At 56.1% G+C, this 26,312-nt stretch overlaps 4 protein-coding genes across 4 annotated transcripts; all 4 read left to right on the forward strand.

The window, feature by feature from the left end:
* Positions 1-6,642: 6,642 nt before the first annotated feature.
* On the forward strand, positions 6,643-8,737 carry LOC147528569 (membrane-spanning 4-domains subfamily A member 15-like). The gene is made up of 6 exons (XM_086614045.1): positions 6,643-6,732; positions 6,952-7,071; positions 7,427-7,483; positions 7,771-7,902; positions 8,413-8,526; positions 8,621-8,737. Exons 1-6 carry the CDS (start codon positions 6,643-6,645, stop codon positions 8,735-8,737), a joined length of 630 nt encoding a protein of 209 aa, XP_086470171.1.
* Positions 8,738-9,748: 1,011 nt separating this feature from the next.
* LOC147528570 (membrane-spanning 4-domains subfamily A member 8-like) lies at positions 9,749-13,232 on the forward strand. Its single transcript, XM_086612954.1, has 6 exons — positions 9,749-9,754; positions 11,946-12,068; positions 12,185-12,241; positions 12,561-12,680; positions 12,814-12,942; positions 13,113-13,232. Exons 1-6 carry the CDS (start codon positions 9,749-9,751, stop codon positions 13,230-13,232), a joined length of 555 nt encoding a protein of 184 aa, XP_086469080.1.
* Positions 13,233-19,973: 6,741 nt separating this feature from the next.
* LOC104380797 (membrane-spanning 4-domains subfamily A member 15) lies at positions 19,974-22,066 on the forward strand. Its single transcript, XM_086612955.1, has 6 exons — positions 19,974-20,144; positions 20,491-20,610; positions 20,874-20,930; positions 21,437-21,592; positions 21,745-21,864; positions 22,058-22,066. The coding sequence occupies exons 1-6, from the start codon at positions 19,974-19,976 to the stop codon at positions 22,064-22,066; spliced, it is 633 nt and encodes a 210-aa protein (XP_086469081.1).
* A 563-nt stretch (positions 22,067-22,629) lies between these two features.
* CCDC86 (coiled-coil domain containing 86) lies at positions 22,630-25,274 on the forward strand. The gene is made up of 4 exons (XM_086613826.1): positions 22,630-22,844; positions 23,336-23,465; positions 24,031-24,105; positions 24,870-25,274. The coding sequence occupies exons 1-4, from the start codon at positions 22,630-22,632 to the stop codon at positions 24,987-24,989; spliced, it is 540 nt and encodes a 179-aa protein (XP_086469952.1). The 3' UTR covers positions 24,990-25,274.
* The last annotated feature ends 1,038 nt before the right edge of the window (positions 25,275-26,312 follow it).

The raw sequence follows: 26,312 nt of genomic DNA on the forward strand, positions 1-26,312 counted from the left end.
ATCCAATCATAGAACAATTCCTAGAGTTTGGTTTATTAAGAGAATGCGAATCAGAGTTTAATACTCCTGTTCTCCCAGTTCGAAAACCAGATGGCACCTATAGGATAGTTCAAGATCTGGGAGCCATTAACAAAATAACGGAAGATCAATACCCTGTGGTTGCTAATCCATATACCCTGTTAACCACCCTGACTCCTGATTTGACTTGGTTTACAGTTTAAGATTTAAAAGATGCCTTCTTTTGCCTCCCTCTCCATGAAGACAGTCAGAAAATCTTTGCTTTTGAATGGGAAAATCCCAAGAGTAGTTGAAAGACCCAGCTCACCTGGACGGTGTTGCCACAAGGTTTTAAGAACAGCCCTACGATCTTCAGGAACCAACCAGCAAAAGACCTAGAGTCATGGGAACCACCACAAGAGGAAGGAGAAGTATTACAATATGTAGACGACCTCCTTATCGGGACCAAGACCAGAGAATCCCGTGTCATCTGGACTGTGAGTTTACTAAATTTTCTTGGGCTCCAGGGGTACTGGGTGTCTCAGAGAAAGGCACAAGTAACATTGCAACAAGTTACATATCTTGGTTATGAAATGAGTGCTGGTCTGCGTTTCCTGGGACAAGCCCGGAAAGAAGCCATATGCCAGACCCCCCAACCACAGACTGTGAAAGAGCTACGAACTTTCTTAGGAATGATGGGGTGGTGTTGGCTCTGGATATACAACTATGGCTTGCTTGTTAAACTGCTGTATTCTTTAGTAACATCCAGCCAAAAATACCTCCAGTGGGATATGGAGTCAAACCGGGCATTCCACCAGCTGAAAAAGGCCCTGATGTCAGGGCCAGCATTGGGACTCCCTGATGTGAGTAAACCATTTTTCTTATTTTCCCACGAGAAGCAGAGAATAGCATTAGGGATACTGGCACAGGACCTGGGACCATACAGACGAGCTGTGGCGTACTTTTCCAAACAACTGGATACTGCCACAAAAGGATGGCCCAGTTGCCTGAGAGCAGTGGCAGCAGTCATCCTGAATATCCAAGAGGCCTGGAAGTTTACCTTAGGCCAGAAAATGACTGTTTTCATGTCCCACACAGTGTCTGCGGTCCTTGAAGCAAAAGGGGGACATTGGCTCTCCCCGCAGAGGTTCTTGAGGTATCAAGCCATCATGGCCGAACAGGATATGTTGAAATTATAACTACTAACATTGTTAACCCAGCTTCATTTCTCAGTGGGAACACTGGAGAACCAGTGAATCATGACTGTCTCGAAACAATTGAGGCTACGTACTCCAGCCACGCTGACTTCAAAGATGCCCCCATGGAGGGGCTAGAATACTGGTTCACCGACGGAAGCACTTATGTTATGAGTGGAAAGCAACATTCGGGATACGCCATTGCCACTTCTGAAAAGGTAATAGAATCGGGACTGTTACCAGCTGACACCTCAGCACAGAGAGCTGAAATCATAGCCCTGAATTGAGCTCTAGAAAGAGCTCAAGGAAAAGCTGTGAATATTTGGACTGATTCTAAATATGCCTTTGGAGTTGTACACGCCCACAGAGCATTATGGAAAGAGAGGGGACTGCTAAATTCCCAAGGAAAAGCTATCAAGCATGCAGAAGAGATTTTAAAACTTTTAAATGCAGTACAACTTCCTGAAAGAGTGGCAATTATGCACATCAGGGCACACCAGAAGGTGAGCACAGAATTGGAAAGAGGAAATGAACTGGCGGATAGAGAGGCAAAACAGGCTGCTAGAAAAGAGATAAAGGTAGAAGGGGCATTAATCCTCAACGGATGCATATCTTTAGAAGGTAAGCCAGAACATACAAAGGAGGACTGTAAACTCATTACAGATCTAGAAGGATCATATAATGAGGATGGGTGGGCCATGACACCACACAGAAAACTTATAGTTCCTTCTTATATGGTTTGGCCATTAGTCTGAGAAGAACACAAGAAAGGCCATTGGGGGTGAAAGCATTATACAAATATCTTATCAAAAGTATAGTGGCTCGAAATCTGTATACCACTGTTAGACAAATAACTCAGCAATGTGATGTGTGATCTCTGCCTCCAGACTAATCCAAAGAACATTGCCAAGCCAGAAATGCGCCAAATTGGGAAAGGGAATGGTCCGGGACAACATTGGCAAATTGATTTCTCGGAACTTCCTAGAAAAGGGGGTATCAATATTTGCTTGTACTAACTGATACCTTTTCAGGCTGGCCAGAAACCTTTCTGTGTAGAACAGCTAAAGCTTGAGAAGTAACCAAAGCATTACTCCAAGAAATAATACCCAGGCTTGGAGTCCCAGCAGTAATATCCTCAGACAGAGGACCACACTTCATCTTTAAGGCAGTGCAACAAATTAGTCACCATGTAGGAATAGATTGGCAATTACATACTCCATATCGGCCACAATCGAGCAGTCAAGTAGAGAAAAATGAATCATTTGATTAAACAACAAATTGTAAAATTGGGACAGGAAACTAGTTTGGCTTGGCCCCAATCTCTGCCTCTGGCAATTTTACAAATACAAACTAGACCCAGAGCAAAAGAAGGGCTGAGCCCATTTGAGATTTTATATGAGCGGCCTTATGGAGTACAAAAGGGGGTGTTTTCACAAATTGGTGAAGAAATTATGACTTCCTATATGGTGGCATTGAGCAAATAACTCAGAAAAATTGAAAAACATGTATCTGGAACTTGAAGCAGAGGTCTAGATGGACCTATACATAATATACAACTTGGAGATTTTGTATACGTAAAGTCTCTTGCAGAAAGAACTTTGAAACCACAGTGGGAAGGACCATTCCAAGTACTTCTCACCTCCTACACAGCAATCAAGATCAAGGAGCAGAATGCCTGGATTCATCACACCAGAGTAAAGAAAGCCCATAGATCTCCATGGAAGGTCACACAAGTCCAACCAGGGAAATTACTTTTCTCACAGTCATAATTATAATTCAGGGGTGGGAAAGCCCTTATAGCCAGAATGATACTGAGTGGCCTTGGTCTCAAGCCTATATTAGGTATACTGGATTCATGGGGAAATACTCTGCTTGAGAAGGTTTAAATCTATCTACTGTGGTTATGTATGGAAATCAAGAATATTTAAAACAAGAATGGAGTAAGCATACAAAGGGAATTTACCAACTTCAAGGAAATGTTGGGGGGGGGGGGGGGGAATCAAAATAGGATGCTGAATGATTAATGGCCCCACCCATAAAAAGGCATCCCAAATTACTATTTCAATTACTCCCACAAATAAAAGCGCAAAGATCTGTGCTTCTAAAGAATTAGATTGTTGGCATAGTTTCACACTAGTACAAACCACTGAAGCGGTTTATCTCTGGGCCCATAGTACTATGGGACTCTCATTCAAATTTAAACAACAATGCCCGCTGCAATAGTTACACATCATAAAAAAGATATATCCATCACATGACCTGTGCCAGCACCTAAGCTCAAACCCAAAATTTATGAAATTGGTCTGTATGTAATAAGAAACACAGGACAGCAGCGAGTGTTATTCAACCCAGAATGGTCTCTCAAAAGGGTTGTTATCAATGCAAATTAACATTTCAGAAATCCAACTGTTGTGTTCTCCTTTCTTATGAACCTCTTGTGAAGGATGGACTACTTGGCAAAGAAAGAGGAAGGGTATTTCTCAAAGACAAAAACCAAGAGACCTGACGGGGCTGTTAGGAACAGGGTTGGGAGTTCTGAATACCATAAACTCAAAAGTAATAATGAACAAGCTGGCCCCTGTCACTACAGTTCTGTCAAAACTGCAACAGCCCTTACAATCCTCGTTATTGACTTTAAGAGCTCACCAGTGGTTAGCATCACAAATCTTATCAGACTGGGAACAAACAAACATAAGAGATCACAACATAATTGTAGATGTGATTGATGGGCTACAAGCCAATGTCTTGCTAGCCCTGAGTTATGTTCAGGCCCAACTATGGATGCAATTGGTAACCACTTCTATTATAAGAGAAGGAGAAGAAGGGATATTTCCCACTAAAAAGAGGTAGTCTGGGATGGTGCCACAAGTAAAGAAAGAGAGCTTCAATCCTGGTGGAATATGCTAAATTTTACTTAACTCCACCACGCACACAGTTACGGCCTTTGTACTAACCATTCCTAATGCTCTAATAACTGTGATCCATCCCATCATAGTTTTAGGGATATACCATGACAGAACCCTGCTTTATCCTTTCGAACATAGAACATGGGCCCAAGAGGTAAGAGACAGATAGCAAACAGTAGATCTAGAATCCTGCATTGTGTGAGAACAAGGATTTTTATGTGAAGGTACTACCCTACGAGCACAAGATATCTCTCTTGATACTGATCAAGAGGTGTGTAATTTTGAAATTCGCCCTGATGTTGGCTCAAAGACAATCATAATATATGCAGGGAAAGGTTGTGCATGTCTACGAACAAAATGTGGCTCCATGTTTGTAGAAGGGACAGAAGTAGAAACTAAAAATCCTTCAAACTTCTGCATCTGTAATTTCACTCAGATCATGGGATGTGACTTCCATTATTCTGCTCCCATCACATCCCATCAAATTCTCAAGTATTACCCACACCTATAGAAACAAATTTAACTCTGACAAAGAAATTGCTGCAGCATTCTGGTTTAATGTGAATACTGGAGAAATTAGAAATAGTGGACAGAAAACTCTGGTGACAGTTCATTATGATGCAAATGAGATAAGAAAATTGTAAAAAGAGTAGAAAAGGACGGAGAACATAAATGGTGAGAAGCACTTTTGGATAGTCACCTTCTACTACATCCTGTTATATACTGTTAATAGCTACAGCTGCTTTGATGTTGTTACTAACACTGCTGTACATAAGGGTTTGGCGCATGTTTAAAAGGGTCTCTTCAATGCAGAAAGCGTTATGTCAATCGGGAAACTTAGGCAATTAAAATAATTCACTTGATTTAATAGAAAAGGGGGGACTGATAGGGGGATAGATATAGGAGTAGGCATAAGACCATATAAAACTATATTAGCTGTTATTTCTATGGATAGGTATAAGAATAGGCATAAGACTATATTAGCTCTGTGAAAAGTTATCAAATACTAATCCCTGCTTTGAAACACTAACTACCCGGAAAGAAGGCCAGTAAGAGAGACAAAATAAATGCTAGCAAGGTTGTAACTCGTGACCCGTAGGGAGAAAGAAAAGACAAAGAGGAGAGATAAGGACTGACAAGAACTAACATTTGTCTTCAAACAATGACAAGTAGGAGACAAGCAGATGTCGACTCAAGGACAGGCCAGGCTGGGAACCGGTTTGGCTTTGCAAGCTCAGCCAAAACAGGAATTCTAGGGAAGAAGTGAAAAATACACAGTGAGGAAGACCTATGGTCTTCATCCTGAAGACCCCTGCCCACGACCACCAGGAGGTGTGTCGAGGCGGATCCTGAGGCGGGGGCTACGGAAATGATCTCCTGGGAGAGGCTGCCCTTTTGGGGAAGGGGGTTATGAGCATGTCTGTATAAATACAAGAAAACTGCTACGGCGGGGGTGCACGTTTGTGGTGGAGCGATCCCCCGTGCACCCAGTGCTGCAATAAACGTACCTACTTTACAACTTTCCGAGTTGTGGAGTCTGTTTCCCTACGTCAACTGGACACCCTGAAGCCGTGGGCCAGTGCCCTGGTGCAAAGCCACCATGGTGAAGAGTCGCTGGCTGTGGTGGGAGCCTGGGGACACACACACACGATGATGACAGAGGCTGCTCCAGCCTGGGACCATCCCTGTCTGGGCAAGGGGGGGACAAGGAGGTCTGGTCCCTGTGACCCTGGGGAGGGGGGATGCTGCCCGGGCAGTGCCCATACCTGTGTCCCCGTGACGCTTTCTGCACCCCCAGCTCTGCAGGGAGGAGGCGTTTTGTGCCTAATGGCCCTTGATGGATCTTTCCTCCATGAACTGGCTGTGGAGAGATTGTTGTGTGTGGTTTGTTTTTGTGGTTTGTTGTTTTTTGTGTTGTTTTGTTTTTGTTTTTTTTTTTTTAAATTTCTGAGCTCCTGTAACCACCTCCCTGTGCTGGGGTGGGGGGATGGTGGGGCTGCAACTGGGGCCGGGGGCAGCTCTTAGCAGGGCTTTAGCTCAGTTTTTTTGAACACGCACAGCTGGGGGGCTTTTTTGGGGCAATTTTGCTTTCCCCCAGCACCCAGCTTTCCTCATCTCCCCTTTCTCGGGGTTGGGGGGCTCTGAGCATCTTTTCCCTGCGGTGCCCTGGACCCCTTCCCTGAATTCGGGGCGAGGGGGGTGGCAACATGGAGCAGCTTCCCCTCCCTGCCCCACGCAGCTTGGATGCCCCACTATCCTCTTCCCCACTGGGGCTGTACCCATGAGTGGGGTGGTTTTGGGGGAGCTGCCTCCTTCTTCCCCCCCGCTTCCCCGTCTCCCATCTGCTCCGTGTCCCTCGGCCACCCGCGCACGTGCGGGGCCAGGGCCGCGCGTGGGTCGGGCGGTGGCCCGGGGATGCCGCAGCCTCTGACGTCACCCGCGCGGCGCCAATGAGCGCGGGGCGGGGCGGGGTGGGGCGGGGAAGGCTCCCGGGAGCGGAGAGGGGCGGGGGGGGTGTCCCGCTGCCCCCCCCCGCTGCCCCCATGCAGGGGATGGGGAGCCTGCGGCTGGGCACCCGCGCCGTCATGTACACGGCCGAGACCCTGCCCAAGGGCAAGAACCGAGTGATGGGGGTGAGTCCCGGGGGATGGGGGCTTGGGGGGGGGGGCTGACATCCCTGGAAAATTCCGCCCCCCCCCTCACCCGCCCCATCCCTGGAGGTTTTTGCCCCTTCTGGTGAATCCTTGGGGATGCTGCAGCTCGGGGAGGGGGGTACCGCCATCTCTGGGGCGGGGGGGGGCGATGGTGGTGTGTGTGGAGTTGGCCCCACTGTTCCCTCCCCCGTGCCGCAGACCATCCAGATCATGACCGGCTTCATGCACATCGGCTTCGGGATCGTCCTGACGACGCTCACTAAAGTCTACACCTCTGTCTTCGTCATCGGAGAGATCCCCTTCCTGGGCGGCGTGTCTGTGCGTGGCGTGGGGCCGGGGGGGATGCCCGCAGTGGAGGGATGCCCACAGTGGAGGGATGCCCATGGAGAAGGGATGCCTGCAGGGAAGGGACGCCCATGGACTAGGGATGTCCACATGGAAGGATGCCCATGGGGGTCCTGGGGACAGGGGGTGCTGGTTCAGCAGCTATAAAACTCAAGGAGTGACATCGCACCAGGGAGGATCACCATGCCCCCACGAGCCGCGGGGGCCGTGCCCGTGGGCAGCTTGTTAATGCCGGGTGGGTGTTCAGTGGCTTGTGGTTGCGTGAGTTTGGAGGGGGCCTTGGGGTGACCTCAGTGGTGGCTGACTGTCCCTTTCTCTCCCGATGTAGTTCATCATCTCGGGCTGCCTCTCCATCGGGGCGGAGAAGAGCCCCACGGAGTGTGCGGTGAGTGTCCCCGGGAATCCCTACCGCTGCCCCGTTTGCTGGAGGAGGGGGGAACATGGATGGGAGCAGCTCAATCCTGGGTGAAACCCACCGGGGTAAAGCCACGTCTGAAGCTTGTGCCAGGGTTATTTCTGTAAACAAGCACTGGGAAGGAGGGAAGAAAAAAAACCCCAAGGGCAGCCTGAGCTGTTACCCACAGATGGTCTCACAGGATGGGGGGGTTCCCATGGGCTTTGAGGTCTGACACCTGCCCCAAAGCCATCCCCAAAGCCTCTCCGCACCTGCAGGTGAAGGGCAGCCAGACCATGAACGTCATCAGTGCCATCTTCGCTCTGCTGGGCATTGTCGCCTTCATTGTAGACCTCAACCTGAATGGGCTCTATCGCTCCAGCTTCGGCTACTACAGCGATCTCGTCCTGGTAAGCAGGGGCATAGCCACTTCCCCCAGCCTCTGCTTTCAGGGCAGCAGTGCCTGGGGATTCCTGCATCTCCAGACAGGGCTAAGCCATTTGGGGACATCTCCTGTCCCCTTCTCCGTCCCCCCTGGGTGCTGCCTGAGCCCTTCCGGGGGTGCCGGGGGACTTTGCCAGGCTCTTCTGTGGGGTTCAACCCTGTCGCCATTGGGGAACGGGGAGCCTGCAGCCGGTGGCACCCCAACCGCGGGACTGTCTGCCGGCGTGGCGCCGTGCGCCTGACCTATTTTAGGCTGATACCTTGGGAGATGACTCACGCTGTAGAAGTGTCTGTTTCTCTCCTGAAAAGTGACGACGCGGAGGACTCCGTGCGAGACCTGGGCACCCCCAGGCTTAAGATTGGTGGGACATGAAGGAGGGGAGTCCCAAAATGTGGGGTGGGGTTCACCCTGTGGGGCTGAGCCCAGATTTTCCTCTTCCTGGGTGCTGCTCATGGGGGTTTTCCCCATCCTGGAGCTTGCAGGGAACGGGATTTCCATCGTGCTGCTCATCTTCACCATCCTGGAGTTCTGCATCGCTGTGGCCACCACCAATTTCTGGTGCCGGGCCACCCGCCTCAGCTCAAACGAGGTAGGGCAAGGGGCTGTGGGGGGAGAAAGGGGCAGCAGGGCTGAGCCCCGGCTGGACCCCCAGCACTGTGTCCCCCCCATCTGCTCTCCCCCAGGCCATGCTGATCGTGCCCAGCGCCACGCGAGTGGACCTGGCGGTGCCACCGGCTGAGCTGCCGCAGCCACCCAGCTACACCGAGGTGATCTACAACCCCGAAGAACTGCCCAGCTAGAAGAGGTGCCGGGTCCGAGCCAGCTCCCAGGAGCAGCATCTGACGCCTGCCCGCATGACAGACTGCCCACCCCCACCGCCACCCTCATTCCTGGGGAGCACCCTGGCACTTCCGCCATGCTGTACCGGGTGCTGCTCCAGGCATGTGTGGGCACAGGGGGTGGAGGAGAGGCCGGAGAACCCACGGGCCGATGGATGCTGGGGGGGGAACACCCCAAGCCTTGTCCTGTTCACCCTCTCAGAAGCAGCAGCTCTTGGGTTTCTGTGCAGTTGGCTGCCTCCCGAAGTCTAGCAAGGTGCTGTCCCCGAGGATGTCGGCACAGGGTCCTGCCTCCATGCTCCCGAAACTATCCCCAGTTGGCTCCCTGCCAGGGCTTACAGCATCCTCTTCCCAACGCACTGGTCCCCCTTCGCAAAAGCCAGCCAGCACCCCGAATTTACCCCCTCCTTGTTCACTCCTGCCTCCCGCACTAGGTCTCAAAGAGGGGCTCTTTGCTTGCTTTGGAGAAGGGGCTTCTCTGTTGCGGTGCATCTTGGGGCTTCACAGGATGTTTCTTCCCGTAAATACCCAGTTGACTGTCAGGGTTGAGAACCTCCTTGAGGTCTGATGGCCACATAGCAGGTAGCGTATAGAGACCCCGACATACGGCAGGAGCCGCGCGGGTAGCTGGACCATCTACCTCGGCTTGTACTGTGTTGGCTTTATTTTATCTTAAAAATAAACATGTTGGGCCTATATCTCCTTGTTTTGGGGATTTCTCAGTGTGGGAGCTGCGAATATCTATCCCTGCCAGAGCTGACAGCCAAGGGGCTCATCCCACCCGGCTTCAGGGGTCTCCTGTGCCTATCACCCTCATCTGTTTCTGCTGGAGATGGCGAGACATGATGATCCCCCCCGGTCCCTGCTCCCCCACTAAGGAAATCCGCCGCCCTAAATGCTCCTCCCCGGCCTTATATACGTAGCAGCGTGGCTATATTTAGCGCTGCTGGAGCAGCCGGTCAGCCGGCGGCGATGACGGTAATGGCAGCAGGTCTAGGTTCTTACACCAAGCGAGGAGCTGCCCCTGGAGGGGGGTTATTTAAGGAGCAGCCCCAGCTCATGGAGAGCTTGGGATGGAGGTGAGGAGGGGGTACCAAGCACTGATTTTTGGAGGGGTGGGAGCACCCAGGTAGGTTGTTGGTGCCTCCAAGGGGGATCCCTGTCTGCACTCCCCCCTCTGTTTGGGGACAGCGCCTGTCCCCAAACCTTGCCTCCAGCCCCAAAGCAGGAGCAGGGAACGCCTGTTCGGACCATTCCAAAAGGAGTTTTGGGTTGACTTCAACGTTTTTCTTTCTTCTTTTGACAGCCCCTCCCCAGCCCTGACTGTGCTCACGCTGCTCAGCTGAAGCCTCATGGATTATTCACTCGCTGTCAGTTATTTCTGTTCCCAGCTCTGAAAAAATAATGAGCCGGTTCGGTAGGAAAAGCCCCAGAGATTCAAGGAGCGGGATGAACAGGCTGTCTCTGCTCTCCCTGTCTTTATGGTCCATTACGGCTCTGGCTCTGGTGCCTCCCATACCTCCTCTCTTCCATCTTTAAACTCCGATTATCCTTCCATGGGCTTTCAAGGTTTTTCCTCTGCTTCACTGCATTAGGTGCAGCTTTCTCTGGAAGTTCAGGAATGAGTGTTTTAAGGCTCCGCAGAAACGTGTTTCTTTTCTATTTGGGTATTTCTACACATTTGCAGCCCTGAAACATCCTGGGGAGGAGCTGGTCCCCCGCCAGGGCTGGGGACAGCGGGTGGTGGGGACCAGAGTGGGTCTCAGTACCTGGCCATGGGGAGGGACCCGCTCAGTGACACATGGTGCTGGCGAGCCAGGAAGGTGGCGGCGACCAAAGGGCCATAAAAAGGGTGGCAACGCAGGTAGGAGAAACACCGGGGCAAAGGCCGGCAGCAGCCGCTGTCCCGTGCCGGTGAGGACGGGGCCTGCTGGGAGCCGGGTATGGTGAGGGACGGCACGGTGAGTGCCCCACGGCCAGAGGCAGATGCTGTGCGCCCTGGTGCCACCTCTCTGCCACGATGGAGAGGGTGGCAGAGGGCTGGGGGGTGATGGGGTGGGGACCCCTGTGAGGATACTTCCATGCCCAGCGGTCACCGGTGGCGTGTCCAGGGTGGGAAAGATGTGGGGACCCCCTAGTCCTGGCTCCTGCTGGGCTTGGTGCTCAGCATCCTGGAGCAGCTCTTGTTTATGGTGTCTGCCGCAGCTGTAACCATCCCCTCTTGCACGGCATTACTGGAGCCTCTTGGAAAGCTCTTGGCTCTCTTCAACCGCTTTTGGGAGCTGTGAATGTTCCCTGGGGAGACCCCCATGCTGGAGCCCGCCATTGGGCAGAGGACTGACCTCCCGTGCGTACCTGCTCCCTGCCCGGCATGTGTGCGTGCCATCATGCTTGAAGATGTTCCTGTGCCTGCTCTGGGGGGGTGGGCACGGGCTGAAGGACCATGGGGCTTCTCTTGGCAGCCTCTCCCTTCTCTTAGAGGGAAAGGGGAGACATAGGGGACAAGGCGTGGGGTGGCGGAGGACAGGGCAGCCCCATGTTGGACAGCGACCTTGGGGGCATGTGAAATGCCGATGATTTGGGGCTGGAGTGGGGCTGCTCCCCTGGGTGAAGCTGGGGTGCACCTGCACTCCAAACACGAGGTCTGGGTCCTGCATCCAGAAAGATGCTGGAGACCCTGCAGAGGGTCTGGGAAAGGGGAAGGGGGATGCCTGGGGGGGCCGAGCGGGCAAGGGGTCTTTGGGATGGAGAGGAGGGTTGGGAGAGCATGTGGTGGCTGTTGGGGGGGCTGAGCTGGGGCTGTGGGAGGGGTCTCTGGACCCCAGGCCAAGCAAAACGGGGAGACATGGGGCTGAAATGGGGCTGGGGGGCACTGACGCATCACCCTGGGGATGGTGCAGATGGGCCGGCCGTGTGTGCTCTCCCTTGCAGTGCCCAGGATGCTGCAGCAGCGCTGGCGAGGGTGCCCCCTTTTGTCTCCATTCCCCCCTACACCCCACCAAGGGATACTGGGGCTGGGGGGGGGGCCATCTGCTGCAGGCGGGTGTCAGTGCCCCCCCTGAAAGCGGAGCTGGGTGTGCAGGGGGTAAGGACAAGCGCCCGTGTGCCCGTGCCCCCGTCCTGGGGCGGCAGCCACCATGGGGGCTACCCTGTGCCCTCTGCTCCCCAGGGCATCCAGGTCCTCCTGGGCATCCTCCACATAGTCTGCGGGGCATTCCTTGTTTCCTTCATCCCGGAGTTCCTGCGGATGCTGACCGCCAGGTCCTACTATGGCATCTGGGGAGGAATCCTGGTAAGGGATCTTCCCCAAGCTGGTGGGGTCCTCCCCAAGCTGGTGGGGTCCTCTTGGTTTTGTGGCAGCACTCGCTTCTTCACTTCTTCCTCCTCCTCCTCCTCCTCTCCCAACAGTTGCTCCTCTCCGGTTCCAGCTGCATGGTGGCAGAGAAGAAACGGCGTGTCCAGGTGGTAAGGGGACATGTCTCCTGCTCTCGGAGTTTTGCTGGGGTGCAGCAGTGCTGGCTCCTGCCATCCCAGCTCCTCCGAGTTCCAAAATGTCCCAGGTGTGGGTGCTTGCTGGGGATGGGGGCTGGTTTTGGCACCTTGCTGCAGAGGACCCTTGTCCCCCTCTGGCACATGGGATGCTGGGCTGTCTTCAGAGCTGGGGGGGGCTCACCTGCCAGACCCCTGTGAGGGCTCGGGGATGAGTTTTGAGGGGGAGAAGGCACCCATGGTGGCCCACCTGGGATGAGAGGTGGACATCTGCCTGGCTCTGTCCCTGTCACAGGTGAATGGCTGCCTGGCTCTCAACGTCACCAGCCTGCTGGCCTCGGCGGTGGGCGTCATCATGGTGCTCTGGGATCTCAGCTTTCAGCATGATCGCTTCTTCAGGCCCCAGCCGGAGCTGGTGAGGGTGCAGGGTGGTGGTGAGGGTCCCACATCCCACCGGCTGTGGGACACATGCGGGGGACACGATGCTGCCAGGAATCCAAAGCGCAGGGGGAGATGGTATGCAGTCTCAGCCCCTCTCTCCTTGACAGCACATGATGCAGGCACTTCTGGGCGTCCTGCTGACCTTTGTCGTGCTGGAGACCTGCATCACCCTCTTCTCCATCTACTTTGGCTGGAAAACCAGGCTGGTTGCATCCGCACCAGGGATCCTTGCAGGGGTGGGTGTGCAGGGGTCTTTCTGCCTCCGGGAATGAGGGGGAAGAGGGGTCCTGGGCTGGGAAGAGGGGTGCCAGGGATTCCAGCCCCACAGGGGTTTCGTTGCTCTGGATGAGCTACCCCAAAACCCCCATAGAGGGAAAGCACAACCTCGATGCCTTTGCCTCCGCAGGGTTTTGTCCCTGGTCAGGCTGCAGTCTTCACGCCGAGCTTCGTGCCGCCGCCAGCAACACTGCCACCTCCACCACCCTACCACGAGGTGTTCGTGGCTGTGGACAGACGGGCTCTGTAGCGGCTTTGCGGAGAGCAGGGGGTTCTGGGGGCTCTGCCCATCACCAGACCTGGCTTCTCCCGCTCTCCGCTGAGCGCGTTGGCTGCGTTGTGGCTTTCCTCATGTCGGACATGGAGACGTGGTGTGGTGTTCCCCAGCCGGTGTGGCCCCGCGTCCCTCCCTGGGGCTGGCTGTGCTAATAAAGGCTGAGAGCTGCTCGCAGACTGGTCTCATGAGCTCTCCACGACCAGGCTGGGCTTAAGGCAGGGGAGATGCTTAAGGAGAGCTGAAAACCGCCGTGCTGTCCTGGTTGGCAGTGCCCTGGGGGGTCTTTGTGCCAACCCTGGCTCTGAGCAGGTCATTCAGGGATGTGTCCCATTGCTGGTGGCCCCAGGAATCCCAGGCGGACACTGGGACTGGGGTGCTGGTGGAGAGTCCCCCCTTCTCTGGGTGCCACCGCCGCAGCAGGCGGAAGCACCGGTGTGAGAGGACTTTGGCAGGTGTCTCAGGATAAGCGTGCGGAGGATGGTGGGAGGGGTGGGGGCAGTGCCAAGGTCTGCCGGGAAGTAAATCCAACTGGGTGGGGGTGATAACTCGGTGCCTCCCATCCCACAGTGCAGCCACCGTGGTGGGGACAAGGGGTGGCGTGTTGAGCGTGGCGCAGGCGATGCCCGGGATGGGGGAACTGAGGATGGCAGCTGCGAGATGGGGGGTGTATGGGGGATGATCCCAGCTCTGGGGCATGGTGCTCTTCACCTCTTCTCTTGTGTCTCACCATCTCTGCCCCGCTCTGCTGCCCAGGGTGCCCGGCTGCCCGCCCCAGCCCATGAGTAGTGCCCAGCCACCCTCTCCCATGCATGAGTGTGATGGCACGAGCCAGGGTCAGGCAGAGTGGGGCTTGGTATGAGGCTGGGACAAATCAGCAGAGGCATCCGCAATGTCCCTGAGATGATGAAGTCCCCATGTGTGTCCCCATCCACACCCCAGCCCTGGCTCCCGATGAGTGACACAGGAGGGCGACACGTCAGGTCTGTGTGATGATGGGGCTGACCTTTCTGCTTCGCAGGCTCCTTTTCCCATGTCCTACACCATTGGCAGGGACCCTGTGGATCTGCCCGTAACTCCCCCAGCCTACGGCAAGGATGGCTATGCTCCTCAATGCCATGTGGCATGGAGCCCGGCCAGGCAGCAGCGGAGATGAGACGCCTGCCATGCCAGCACTGCCGTCCTTTCACCTTCTGCAGACACCGTGGAGAGCTGGCGCGGAGCCAGAGGGACCCCACAATCGTCTTGTGGGCTCCTGGCCACATCCTGACTGCACACCTGGGGCTGAACTGCGTGGGGGTACTCCCGGCTGGACCCTGTGTATCGCATCCCCTTGCAGCATCCCCAGTAAAGTAGGGGGTGGATGGAAGATGCAGCTCTGCCTTGTCCATGGGCTCCACACCCTGGGAAACGATCAGGGTGGGAAGGGGCTCCGGACACGTGCCCCGGGCATGTCACCACCCCCTTGGTCCTGTGATGGGCTAAATGGGGAGGGAGGCTGTGTCCCAGTGGCTTTGGGGGATTCGCTGGTGTCTGGTAAGACCCTTGGGAGCTCTGGTTTGTGCAAAGTGCTGGGATGGGTGATGGGGGGGCTCAGGCTCATACAGTTACCAGCTGCGGTTAATCAGCCTCAGACATCGATGGGGAGCCTCAGAGGATGCCTGGGCCCAGTTCCCATCTGGCTCAGGCAGGGATGGAACTCCTCTGTCCCACGGCATCACAGATGGGACAGGAGGGACCTTCCCAGCGCAGAGGTTCCTCGCCCCGCTGAAACGCTGCGACGTGGCGGTGAAGCCTCAGAGACATGCTGAAGCTTTCCCGCAGCATCAGGAGTTTTACTGGGAAGTGAACAGAGCAAAGGCTGGAACAAAGTGGGAAGGTGATGACAGACGTGTCTGGGACAAGCTTTAGGAGTGACACCCGAACGACAGCGCAACCCCCACCCAATGCACACGGCATCACGCAGCCCTTTGGCTGCCTGGGAGGGTGCACTGCCCTTTTTTTTGGGGGGTGCTCAGGCTTTTACAGTAATTAATAAAACCCAAAAACCTTCAGGGCGGCTGGGTGGGGATTTCGCGGAGAGCTGGCGCGTGCCACGTGGCACAGCCCCTTGTTTGAGAGGTTTTCCGCACTGCAGTCCCTGCTCCAAAGGTTTGTCTCCAGTTGGGGTTTGAGCTCCCGTTCTCACAATGCCTTTCCCTTTCCATTGCATGTCCTCAGGGCAGCAGAATTCCCGATGGTGTCAAAGAGAAGAAATGCCTCACCAGTGCTGGAGCAGCCACCTTGATCAGCCCTGTGCCACGAAAAAGGCTAAGGACCACCCCAGTTCCCCCAGCCTCCCTGTCTGCTCCTGGCTCCAGACTTCCCAAAGCTGGGATGGATTCCTGGTGTCTAACACCCTCGGAAGAGGTTCGCCCCACAGTTTTTTGGGACACAGAGTGGGGATACCACAGACCACGGGATTACAGAGCAGAGCGTTTGTCTGCAGTGAAAATAGAAGGGTTGGCACCATCACCGCCCAGGAATGGCTGTGCCTCCCACGGAATACGGCGCAGATAAAAAACAGCTGCTTTTTGACTTTTTTTAATTAAAAAAACCCCAAAAAACACCAAAAACCAAACCCTGAAACCTGTCCCAGAAAACGTGGCTTTCTCATTCTGGAACCAGTATCATAACAGCCCTGTGAGAACCACAAACATTTGGAGGTGAAGAAAACATTGACTTTTTGGTATTTTTATTGGGATATAAAGTTTTTCACAGGAAGCAGCAACTTTCTGTGAAAAGCATTTCTCCATCACAATCTGTTTTGTTTGGGAAAAAAAAAGCAGGGCTTTTCAGGTTGGAAAAGGACTTTCAGTTCCACTAGGCTCGTAAACTTATCCTGCGCTGGTGGGAGGGGGTGCTGGGGGAGCTCTCGCTGAACCCCCCACCCCGTCCTGAGCCTGAGCACCCAGCCAGGCTTCCCTCCCATCCATCCTGTGACATGCTAAGGGCCACCGGAGCGTTGTGCTAAAGGCACTGCCGTGGGACTCGCCAGCTGCCAGACCAGGTTTATCCACGCTCCTCCAGTCGTGCCGAAAGCCACGCTCGTGGGGCAGACGTCTTGCCTGGCACCGGCACTCAGCCCATGCATGAGCAGCTCCTGGATATTGAAAAGGAAGACGAAGCAGCAGAAGAAAAGAATTCCAGCTGTTGGGAGAGCAAAATTCTACCTAAAAAAATAAAAAATAATTTAAAAAATTCAAGGAATGTGTTGTATATATCAGCAAAGCCAGAAATTCCTGCAAATAAAGGGCTGGATGGCTCCACCGATGGGGCTTGCCACTTCCCCACATCTGCTCAGCCAGACGTATAAAAGTTTCACCTCCTCTGGCATCTGTTTCCAAAATAAATCCTAACATCCTACCTTGGGCTCCTGCCATCCCCAGCTGGACTTGGCCTGATTTTAGAAAGGGAAAAGCACTTTCTCCACGGATACCTTGCTTGGAAAGCAGTTTCACTCAGCCGCTTCGCTGAGCCCGGCTGCCGGGGCCGAGGGCAGTCATGCCTGGTTTTGGCTGACAGGCTGAAACTTCAGGAATGCTTTAGGAATCTGAAAAGGCAGATTTGGGAGGAAATCCACCGTAGCAGGCGGTTTCGGCTGGGAACACAAGCCGTCACTTATGCTGGAGGACACCCTGCCTGTGTAAAGGCTAAAGAGGGGATCCGAGCATTTCCACGGATGCTAAAGAGTTCCTTACCCCTCGGGTGCTGCCGGAGCTGGAATAAGATCTCAGCCAGCGCCGAACTTGTTAGCATCAGGGTGTTGAGAGAGGTTTTCCCCCTGGAGAGACGCGTTGACGAGTTACCGGCAGGAATTAAAGGCTAAAAGGCATTGGGAGCGCGACGAACAGGCATGGTTGAATCTCATCCATCTCCGTGTTTTTCCTGGAAAGCCGTGCCGCCAGTTGCAGCCCTTTACGAGGCCAAGTACTCTCTCTCCCGCTGGGGCTGCAGGATGGAGGAATGCCATCAGCGGGATGTGGGAAAATGCCATTGGTGGCTCCTCCCCGGGCCGGCACTTTTTTACCCCTGGGATGGGGATGCAGGTGGGCTGCGGTGCCTGGCGAGCCCCCTGCCCTCTCTTCTTCTCCCAGGTGCCGGTGTGGAGATGCAAGTCGGTCGTTGCCGGTTGCTAGCCAGCTCCCTTTGCTGGCTCATGCCACTGTGCCAAGTGCCAGCACACCCAGCTGTCTTGAGTCCTACCAGCTCTTTTCTGAGACCTGCTTTAGGCTGGTTTGGTGGGCGTCACGGTCCCCTAGCCAGTGACTGGCAAATCTTTTTGGGGTTGGTGCTCAGCCGTGCTCTGGGTTTACCAGCTCAACAATTCCTGCTGCTGTTCCAAAATCTTCCCATTCCCTGGAGCGTGGGAGCATGGGGAGGGCACAGACTGACTGCGCTCCTTCTTGTTAGCTAATGGACAAGGACCTTGGGAGATGGTTTGGCTCTAAGGACCCAAAACAGGACAGGGGAGAGCTGAGACTCCCCTGTAGCCCCAGCTCAGCTGCTGAGGCTTGTCTGGTGTTCTCTGCAGCACTGTCCTGCTCCTGGGGTAGTGGCCATCACCCCAGTCAGCCACTGGTCAGTTCCCTGGTTTTCAGCCTTCGGAAAAGTCCCTAGAGAAACACAGGGATGTGGCCAGACAGCTTCGTTCCAGTGTCTCTGCAAACTCAAGAGCCAAGGACATGGCCGTGCCGCTGGTCCCTCCGCTTTCCCGGGACACACCGAAGCGTGGCCGCTTTCCATGAGCTCCAGCCTGCACCCAGGTTTGGTACTACTGATCCCCTGGTTTCCCCAAGGGCTGCCCAGGATGGTGGGGCTGCTGCTGCTCACCCCTGGCTGGGGATCACGCCCTGGAGCTGGAAGCCTCTGCCGAGCTCTGGAAGCGAGGTGCCTCTAAACCAGGCGTCTCAGCTCCCTCTAGGGCCAAAGGAAAGGAAACGGCACTTTCACAAGTTGCTCCACCTGCTCCTAAAATCAGCTGGAACCGGGCTGTGGTCTCTTCTAGCAGAGACAGGGGTGTTGGGGTCCCTAACGCTGGTGATGCCCATGCCAGGCCTAGCTGCCTGCGGCCAAGCTCAGAGACACCAGAGCTCTGTACCTAAATATTCCTGTTTCACCAAGAAACAGCTCAGGCAGCGGTCAGACATTGGCAGCCTCCAATGCAGGAAAAAGCCCAAAGCGGGGTCTCGGAGCCACATTCGCCAGCCCCGCGCTCTCTCCTCCGCTCCCTGAATCAGCTCTCATGTCCAGTCTCACGGATGGAGCTTGAGTCAAACCTCGTCCCGTTTGTTCCTTGTCCCTTTCTCCAGCACAGGAGCTGCTTTAGGAACGAGGGGCTCCATTCCCTTGTGCGGTCCCAGAGCTGGAGCATCTCTGCAGCACCCAGCACTGGGGACTTTACCCAGCACAGGGGAGGATGAGGATAAAAGAGGACGGACCAGCACCCAGCATCCTGCCCCACACCCGTTGAAGGTCCAGGAAACACAGAGCGTCCTCGCAGGCCAGCGTGGAGGACCCCAGCCCTCCTGGCGAGCAGATGGGGATGGCGGCCATGAAGGAAATATTGCTGTTTTCTGGCAGACCTGGAGGCTGGTGGCCGGCAGAGGGAAGAAGGGGCCTCCGAACTTGTCCCTCGGGAGCTCCTCGCCATGTGCAGTGGCTCCGTTCCCAGGCTGAGCTCTCATTTCCTATCGGAAATAATCCCATCTCCTTTCCCTTTGGCTCCCGCCGGAGCCATCCGGCACTGCTGCACGTCTCCCCCCTACCCAGCTTGCTCCTGTGGGTGGGCTGTCCCCAGCGGCGACAGACCCACAGGGTCGAGGTGCTCGTGAAGGAAGAAGAACCCAAAGAAAATAAAAAGGCAATAAAGGCGCTTCCTCGGGACCTTTACAGATTAACGGGGGTTATAACGTTTGTGTCGTGTCCTGTTTCACTCCTTTTTTTTCTCCTGTAAAGGAAACTGCCAGGGCTGGCCGTCTCGTAGCGACCGTAATGAAGGCAGACAAATGAATCTCCGAGCACCTCGTTAGGACCTTGCCAGGCACATGGCTAATTGCAGAGATGATGCCTGAGCAAAGCACTTGCAACTGGGGACAGACAGGACTCCTCCATGACTGGGCAGGGGGGGGTCCTCCTTGGAGCATCCCAAGGGACAAGCGTCCAACCCCTTCCCCAGGCTGCAGCGAAGCCCTCAGAGGGGGTGTCCACCTCGGGATTGCAAAGCCCTGCTCCGTCCCTGCCTCCCTCTCCTTCCACCTCGTGTGTGTAGGTGGATGCATGCGGGGTTTTTGCCAGCCTCTCTCCCCTCGTTGAGCAAGAGGGGCCTGACGAGATTTCCATGAACAAACTTCCTGCAGGGAGCAAAGGGCAGCAGGACCGCGTCCCTGCCCCATCATCACCTGCCAGGGAGGTTCGGACAGCGAAGGGACCGCTAACAGTGGCGGTGGCGAGGAAGAGGAGGACAAGCCCAGGTTGAAGGAGGTACCTGAGTGGGGTGTGAGGTGTGGGGTGCAAAATGGGGTGTGGGACATCCTTGTCAGAGGATGTCAGTGCTTCTTGTGTTACCACTCACATGGACAGGTCCCATGTGCTGGTCCCCGGGCAGGGTGGGAGCCAGCCTGATCCTTCATCTTCCTCACCTGCCTCGGCTCTTCAGCCCTGCTCTGCCCACAGGCGATGGCAGCCACCACGGTGACTGACTCCGGAGGCGTGAGGATCATCACGGAGGTCATCCCAGCCACAGACCCCCGAGCAGCCCAGCTGACCTCCAGCTCCGGGCTGCCTGCACCCACCATGACATCATTTCAAGTCAGAGGCTTCAGAAGGGCTCAGCCCAAGGCCCTGGGGGTGAGACATGGAGTCCCAGGGAGATGGGGCACCTCAGGAGCAAAGCGGGGACTGAGTATCCCCAGAGACTGTTCTGCTTGAGGTTCTCCTTGGCTGCGGTGGAGGTGACGTTTGGGACCAGCTGCCTTTGCTGGCTCATGACGCTGTGCCAAGTGCCAGCACACCCAGCTGTCCTGAGTCCCTTCTTGGCACCACAGGGCACAGCCAGGACGTGGCGTGACAGCGGGATCAGGGTGGGATATGACTAACAGCAATGGTGATATCCATCCTTTGCTGGTGCTGGCAGACAGGCAGCACTTTGGGCCAAGAGTGACCAGGGGGATCCCTCTCCCTCGTCCCTCCCCAGACCATCCACATCTTCACTGGGATCATCCACATCTGCTTCGGGATCATCCTGATGGTGTCAGAGCACGAGAGCCCTTCTCTCCCAGTGGCTAGCGGGGTCTTCTTCTGGCTCGGGCTTCTGGTAAGCAGGGACACGCCTGGCCTTCACCTCCTTGCTGTCTGACGATGACAGGGGGATCTCAGTGGATCAGGGGCCAGATCCTCTTGTCATCAGGGCCTCCTCTTACACTGGCATCTTCTAGCTGCTCCCTCTGGGGCTGGAGAGGGTGTGTGAGCAGCCCTGAACACCCATTCACAGCCAGAGGGGCGCCCAGGACATGTGGGATGGGTGACACAGAGGGGTGCCTTGCTGCTGATGCCCTCCTTCCTCTGTTTTCTGAGCAGCTCTTGGTCTCAGGCTCTTTGCTGGTGGAAAGTGAAAAAAGAGATAACATCTTGCTGGTAAGAGAGTCCCCGTGGGCAGGCTGGGAGGTACAAAGCATTCCCCCATTGCTTTTGTGACTTCTGTCCCTTCCAGCAGCTTGGTTTCACCCTGCAAGATCTACAGTGAGGCACCTAAGGCCTGTCTCACCCACGGGAGGTGCCCAGCTCTCTCCCTGTTGAGCAGAGTCTGGGCAATCCTTCACGTTTCAGGGCCTCCATGAGATGCTTAGGGCCTTGTGGAGTCACTCTCGGGTGATGGGGAGAAAAGGTGTCATGGAGGTTGGCTGACATGGGTGGCTTCTCCAGGAGTATATTTGACCTGAGTTGAATAATCCAGCTTAGAGGTGCCTCTGCTCAGACAGCTCAAACAGAAAGCCCCAAGAGGCCTCTTCCTTGGCTCTGTGGCACCTCGCAGGGATCTCTGGCCCGGTGGGCATCATGCTGCCACCCGCACAGCTCCTGTGCTCTTGGTGGGACCAGAAGGGATAGAGCTGCTGATGGGTGATGCAAGGTGACCTACACAGGTGAAGATCTGCTGCATCGTCAACATGGGGGTCATCCTGAGCACGTTGGTGGCCACCCTTGTCCACACCACGGCCATCACTCACAACATCCCTGGCTGTGAGACTAACACACTGTACCAGCTGAAAGCCGAGTGGTGCTTTGATGCTGAGAACAAGGTAGAGAATTCCAGTCCTGCTCAGGCTGTGGGTCTGAGCCTCCTGCTGCTGTGCAGGATGAGCAAACAGGGCGATCGCCATGCAGGGGAGGGAAACAAGGGGTGCTGCCAGTGAGCAGGACCTGCAGCACCCTTCTGCTCTCCTCCTCACAGAGCCTGAGCGACGGGCTGGATTCCATATTCGTCATCTTCTGCCTCCTCGAGTTCTGCGTGGCAGTGGCAGCCCTGTCCTTTGGCTACAATGCCGTCAAGCAGCACAACTACACACCCATGGTGAGGGGGGCCGGGGCTGGGTCCATCGCAGGGCCCTGGGGAGACCTGAGGCACCAGCCCTGGCATTTCGGTGGGAGCGGGGCAGCATCACCCACGCCCTTCTTCCTTCTGAGGAGCTGCTCCAGTCCGATGGCCCACAGGGGTTTCTCTGCACGACACCAAAAGCATAATTTCCCCCTTTTTTCTCTCCCAGGACCTGTAGCCAGGGCCAAGCGTACAGCCATCCCCTGCTAAGAACCACCGCACACCCCAGCCCCGCTGCAGCCGAGCTGCCGGCGGCCGGGGGAGCCTCCCTGGTGCCTGACGGTGGAGCTGCCCGGAGCCCGAGACCCCTCCGGGCCTCCGCCTCAGCCCTGGGCCTGGCCCCGGGAAGGAGGCCGCTCCCCTCGGTGGGTCCGGCCCCCAATAAAGGCCTTTTCCCCCAGCCCAGGACACGCGTCTCTTCGTGGCTCGCTAAGGGGGTAGGAGAGGGGGGGCTCGCCAGGCTCTCGCACCGGGTGGAAATAGGGGGGTGGTGGGCACAGGGCACAGGCCGCCGCGACGACGGGATGATGGCCACCGGTTCGCGTTTGCCCGGCACAAACATGGCGGCCTCCCCTCCACCCGGCGCCGTTGAGGAAGCAGGAGATGTTGCCCGATATTAAAATGGCGGTCGGGAGCGCGGAGCTGCCGCTCTTCTGCTCTGAGCATGCGCGGCGGCTGCGGTGGTGCGGCGCGTCTTTGACGTCATTGCACGGCGCCGCCGGGACAGGGGCCGTGTGGAGAATGGAAGGGGAGGGTGGGGCGGCCCCGGCGGAACCCGGCGGGGCCACCGCTGCCCCGGCTTCGGCTTCAGCCTCAGCCTCAGCCTCAGCCCCGGCCCCGACCACGGCCCGGCGGCGTCGGAAAGCCGCCAAGAAGCGAAAGGAAGCGGCGGTGGCGGTGATTCCGCGGGGCAGGCCCAAGTCGGGGCGGGTGTGGAAGGACCCTGGCAAGAAGAGGTGGGCGGGGGGGGTGGGTCAGGCCTCTTTGGGGGGGGGGTGTCTCCAGGGCCAGGGAGGTTGCGCTTTGTGGGGGGGAGGCTGTGGTGGAGACAGGGCTGTTCAGGGGTTCTTGAGTTGGGAAGAGGCTCTGCGGGAGCTTCGGGGGAGACTCTGGGGAGGACGGGGCCGTTTTGGGCGTGGGTGGGCCCAGGAGGGATGTGGGGCGGGCAGGGCTGCTTTGATAGGGCCGCTGGGGTGGTTCCTAGAGGGATTCCGGAACTGTCCAGAGACTTTAGGGAGGACATGGAGAGGACAAGGCTGTTTTGGGGGAGTTCTGAGCTGGGAGAAGGTTTGGGGGGGGGATGTCCAGGGGCCGAGTCTGCTGTGGGAGGTTCTGAGCTGGAGGAGTTTCACAGATTTCTGGAGAGGGCGCAGAGGGGCCAGGCTGCGTAGGGTTTCTGTGAGCTCTGCCGCCTCTGGCTGCTGACACGGCCCATCTGCCTGCTCAGGTTTTCACACATGATCCAGGACAAGGCCCTTCGCACCTCCTGGGCACGGAAGATGAAGGAGCGGCAGGAGAGGAAGCTTGTCCAGGACCTGGCACGGCAACTTCAGGAGCAGAAGCAGAGAGAGCGAGAGGTAATGGGTCTGGGGAGCTGACCCTGCAGGCAGCATCACCCAGCCCCTCTATGCCTTCTGTCTCCATGTGCAGTGACTGCTTGTCACACTGCTCTCTTTGCCAAGACGAGCTTGGGGCCATATTGCAGAGCCAGGCCTCGACCAGATGCTTTCCACCTTTCCCCTTACCCAGCCCTGTGTTGCTGCCCGCATCCCGGGATTCGGAGCCGTCACGTTATTGTGACAGAGCCCTACGGAGCACCTGCCCCGCAACGAGCACGAACTCCATGAGAAGGGCAGCTGGGATGATGAATTCCCTGTCGTCCTGCCAAATCCAGGCTGCGACGGTCACATGCCGCAAGTCCCTGACTCGGAATAAACTCGCTCAGTCAGTTCAAGCCTTGGGGTGGGGAAGAGCGCAGCTGGCTCGGCTTTGTGCAGCAGATTTCATTCTTGGGCAGGTGTTGGTTGTAGCTGTGCAGCTCCCTGACCAGCGTCTGCATCAGCCACGGGTTGATGCTGGTTTGGGTTTAAGCTCAGAGGGAGGAACGGACCTGCAAGGAATGTTTTGGTGCTACTTCTACAGGAGAAGAAGCGGCGGCGGGAGGAGAACCTGAAGCGACGCCTGGAAAATGAGCGGAAGGCGGAGATTGTCCAAGTGGTGAGTCACAGCCCTGCTCATGGCTGGGGGCACCGTGGTGGTCTGGCAGCGCTGGCAGCCTCCAGACCCCAGGACCTGGGCTCCAGTTTACTCCAGTTCCTCTCCGTGGCTCCTCCTTTGAAGGATGCTGTGAGCAGCACTGGGAGGACTGGGGGAATCCAGACGAACCTAGCTGTACCAGGAAGGTGTCTCCCCTGCCAAACAGGCAGCTGGTGTCCTGTGGGTGTGTGTGTGGGGGACAACTTCTCTTTCAAGCTTGAGAAAACCAGGGAGGGGGGATTGCTGGCACATGGGGTGATAGAGCAAGGGAACTTGGCACTGATTTGGATCCAAGCACATTGGACTTTCATATGGCAAAGTCAAAGCTTTTCTGTCTGGAAGAGACCTCGGAGCTTGAGGTGGGTGCGGTGAAGACCTGCATAGCTGTGCGGTGGGAGTGTGGGAGGGGTTATTGCCTGTTCTCCCTGACACAAGCTGGGGCAACTTGGAGACATTCCCAGTGCAGAGTTTTAGGATGAATCTGGTCAAGAGCCAGATGGCTCCATGTACAGACTTTCGTCATTGCTACATCTGCTGTTTTGGCAGCTGGAGGAAGAAGATGCCGTCCTGCAGCTCTGTGTGGAGGGGCCTGGCTCTGATGGGCTGTGCCGCAGGGGTGGGAGGCTGTGAATTCCGCTGTGCCCATCCTGCCTGTCTCCCCTCCGGTGTGATCTCTGTGCCTGAAAGTCCCTTCTTCCCCCTCTCCCCACTCTCCTTCCTCCCAGATCCGGAACCCACTGAAGCTCAAGCGGGCGAAGAAGAAGCAGCTGCGGCGGGTGGAGAAGCGGGACACACTGGCCCTGCTCCAGAAGACACCCGTGCGGCACAAAGCAGCCGCGGAGTGAGATGGGAGACAGGGCACGGCGATGCCTGGCCTGGGCAGCCAGGGTTTTTGCGGGTTCTGCTCCTCTTCAGGGACGCTTCCTCGGTTCAGTGGGCAGAAGTCATTGCCCAGGCCCTCGGTGTTGGACAGACAACAGGACAGAGCTGGAGCGGGTTACGTGGCACCATGACCTGCAGGAACCAGCTTTTGGATCCTCCCCCTGCCCTGTGAAGTCGGGGCGTTGCTGGGGGCTGGAAGGAGAGCTGCTTCACTTTCCCAAATCTACTATTTCTTTATAAAAATGAGTTGGAACTGACCCAGACTCGCCTCCAATGGCTTGGAGTGGGGGGCTGGTGGCTCCAGCTCAGAGCCTTCCCTCTGGTGAGGCAGATCTCCTTCAGCCTGCCTCAGATTAGAGCACAGTGGCCTCTCACCCCTTGAGGCTTTGCTTCCTTGAGGAGGGGGTCTCGTCCCCCTGAGAATGAGCCCTAGAGCCCGTCACGAAGGGAGAGGGCATATGTGCTGCGCTGCAGAGGTGGGAGCAGAGTGCAGCACAGCCTCTTGTCACCCTTCTCGGGGGCAGCACGCCTGGGGGTAGTGCTGGAAAAAAGAGGCTTGGGGTGGGAAACCTGCAAAAATCTCTTACCTTTCTGGTTTTTCTTGCCATGTAAATGCCCATTTCTGCATTCCTGGTGAATCATAGAATCAGAATCATCTGGTTGGAAGAGACCCTCAAGATCATCGAGTCCAGCCATTCACCCTGCACTGTCAGGGTCCCTAAACCATGTTCCTCAACACCAAATCCACACGGTTTTTAAACACCTCCAGGGATGGGGACTCTACCACTTCCCTGGGCAGCCTGTTCCAATACTTCACAGCCCTCTCTGTAAAGAATTTTTCCTGATATCTAACCTAAATTTCCCCTGGTGTAACTTGAGGCCATTCCCTCTTGTCCTGTCATTCATAACATGGGAGAAGAGACTGACCCCCATCTCCCTACAACTTCCTTTCAGGTAATTGTAGAGACTGGTAAGGTACCCCCTGAGCCTCCTCTTCTCACAGCCTGGTGAGGGCTGTGTCTTCTTGTTGTAAGCCAGACCAGCAGCCCTGTGCCCCCCTCCCCGAGGCAAAGCAAAGCATGGGGGTGGGTTAATCACTGGGCTGGGGACATCACAGGGACCCCAATGGGGCAGGCAGAGCTGCCCTGTTGTCCCCACTGAGTAGGAATTGGAGGGGGGGGGCCTGCCACCCATGCCCAGGACAGCACCAGTTGAGGAGTGAGGGGCTTGACAGGAGCTCTGGGGTGGTGTGGGTTGATCCTGGCTGGACACCAGGTGCTCACCGA

Source organism: Tauraco erythrolophus, chromosome 6 (assembly GCF_009769465.1).
Source record: "Tauraco erythrolophus isolate bTauEry1 chromosome 6, bTauEry1.pri, whole genome shotgun sequence".
Lineage (NCBI taxonomy): Eukaryota > Metazoa > Chordata > Aves > Musophagiformes > Musophagidae > Tauraco > Tauraco erythrolophus.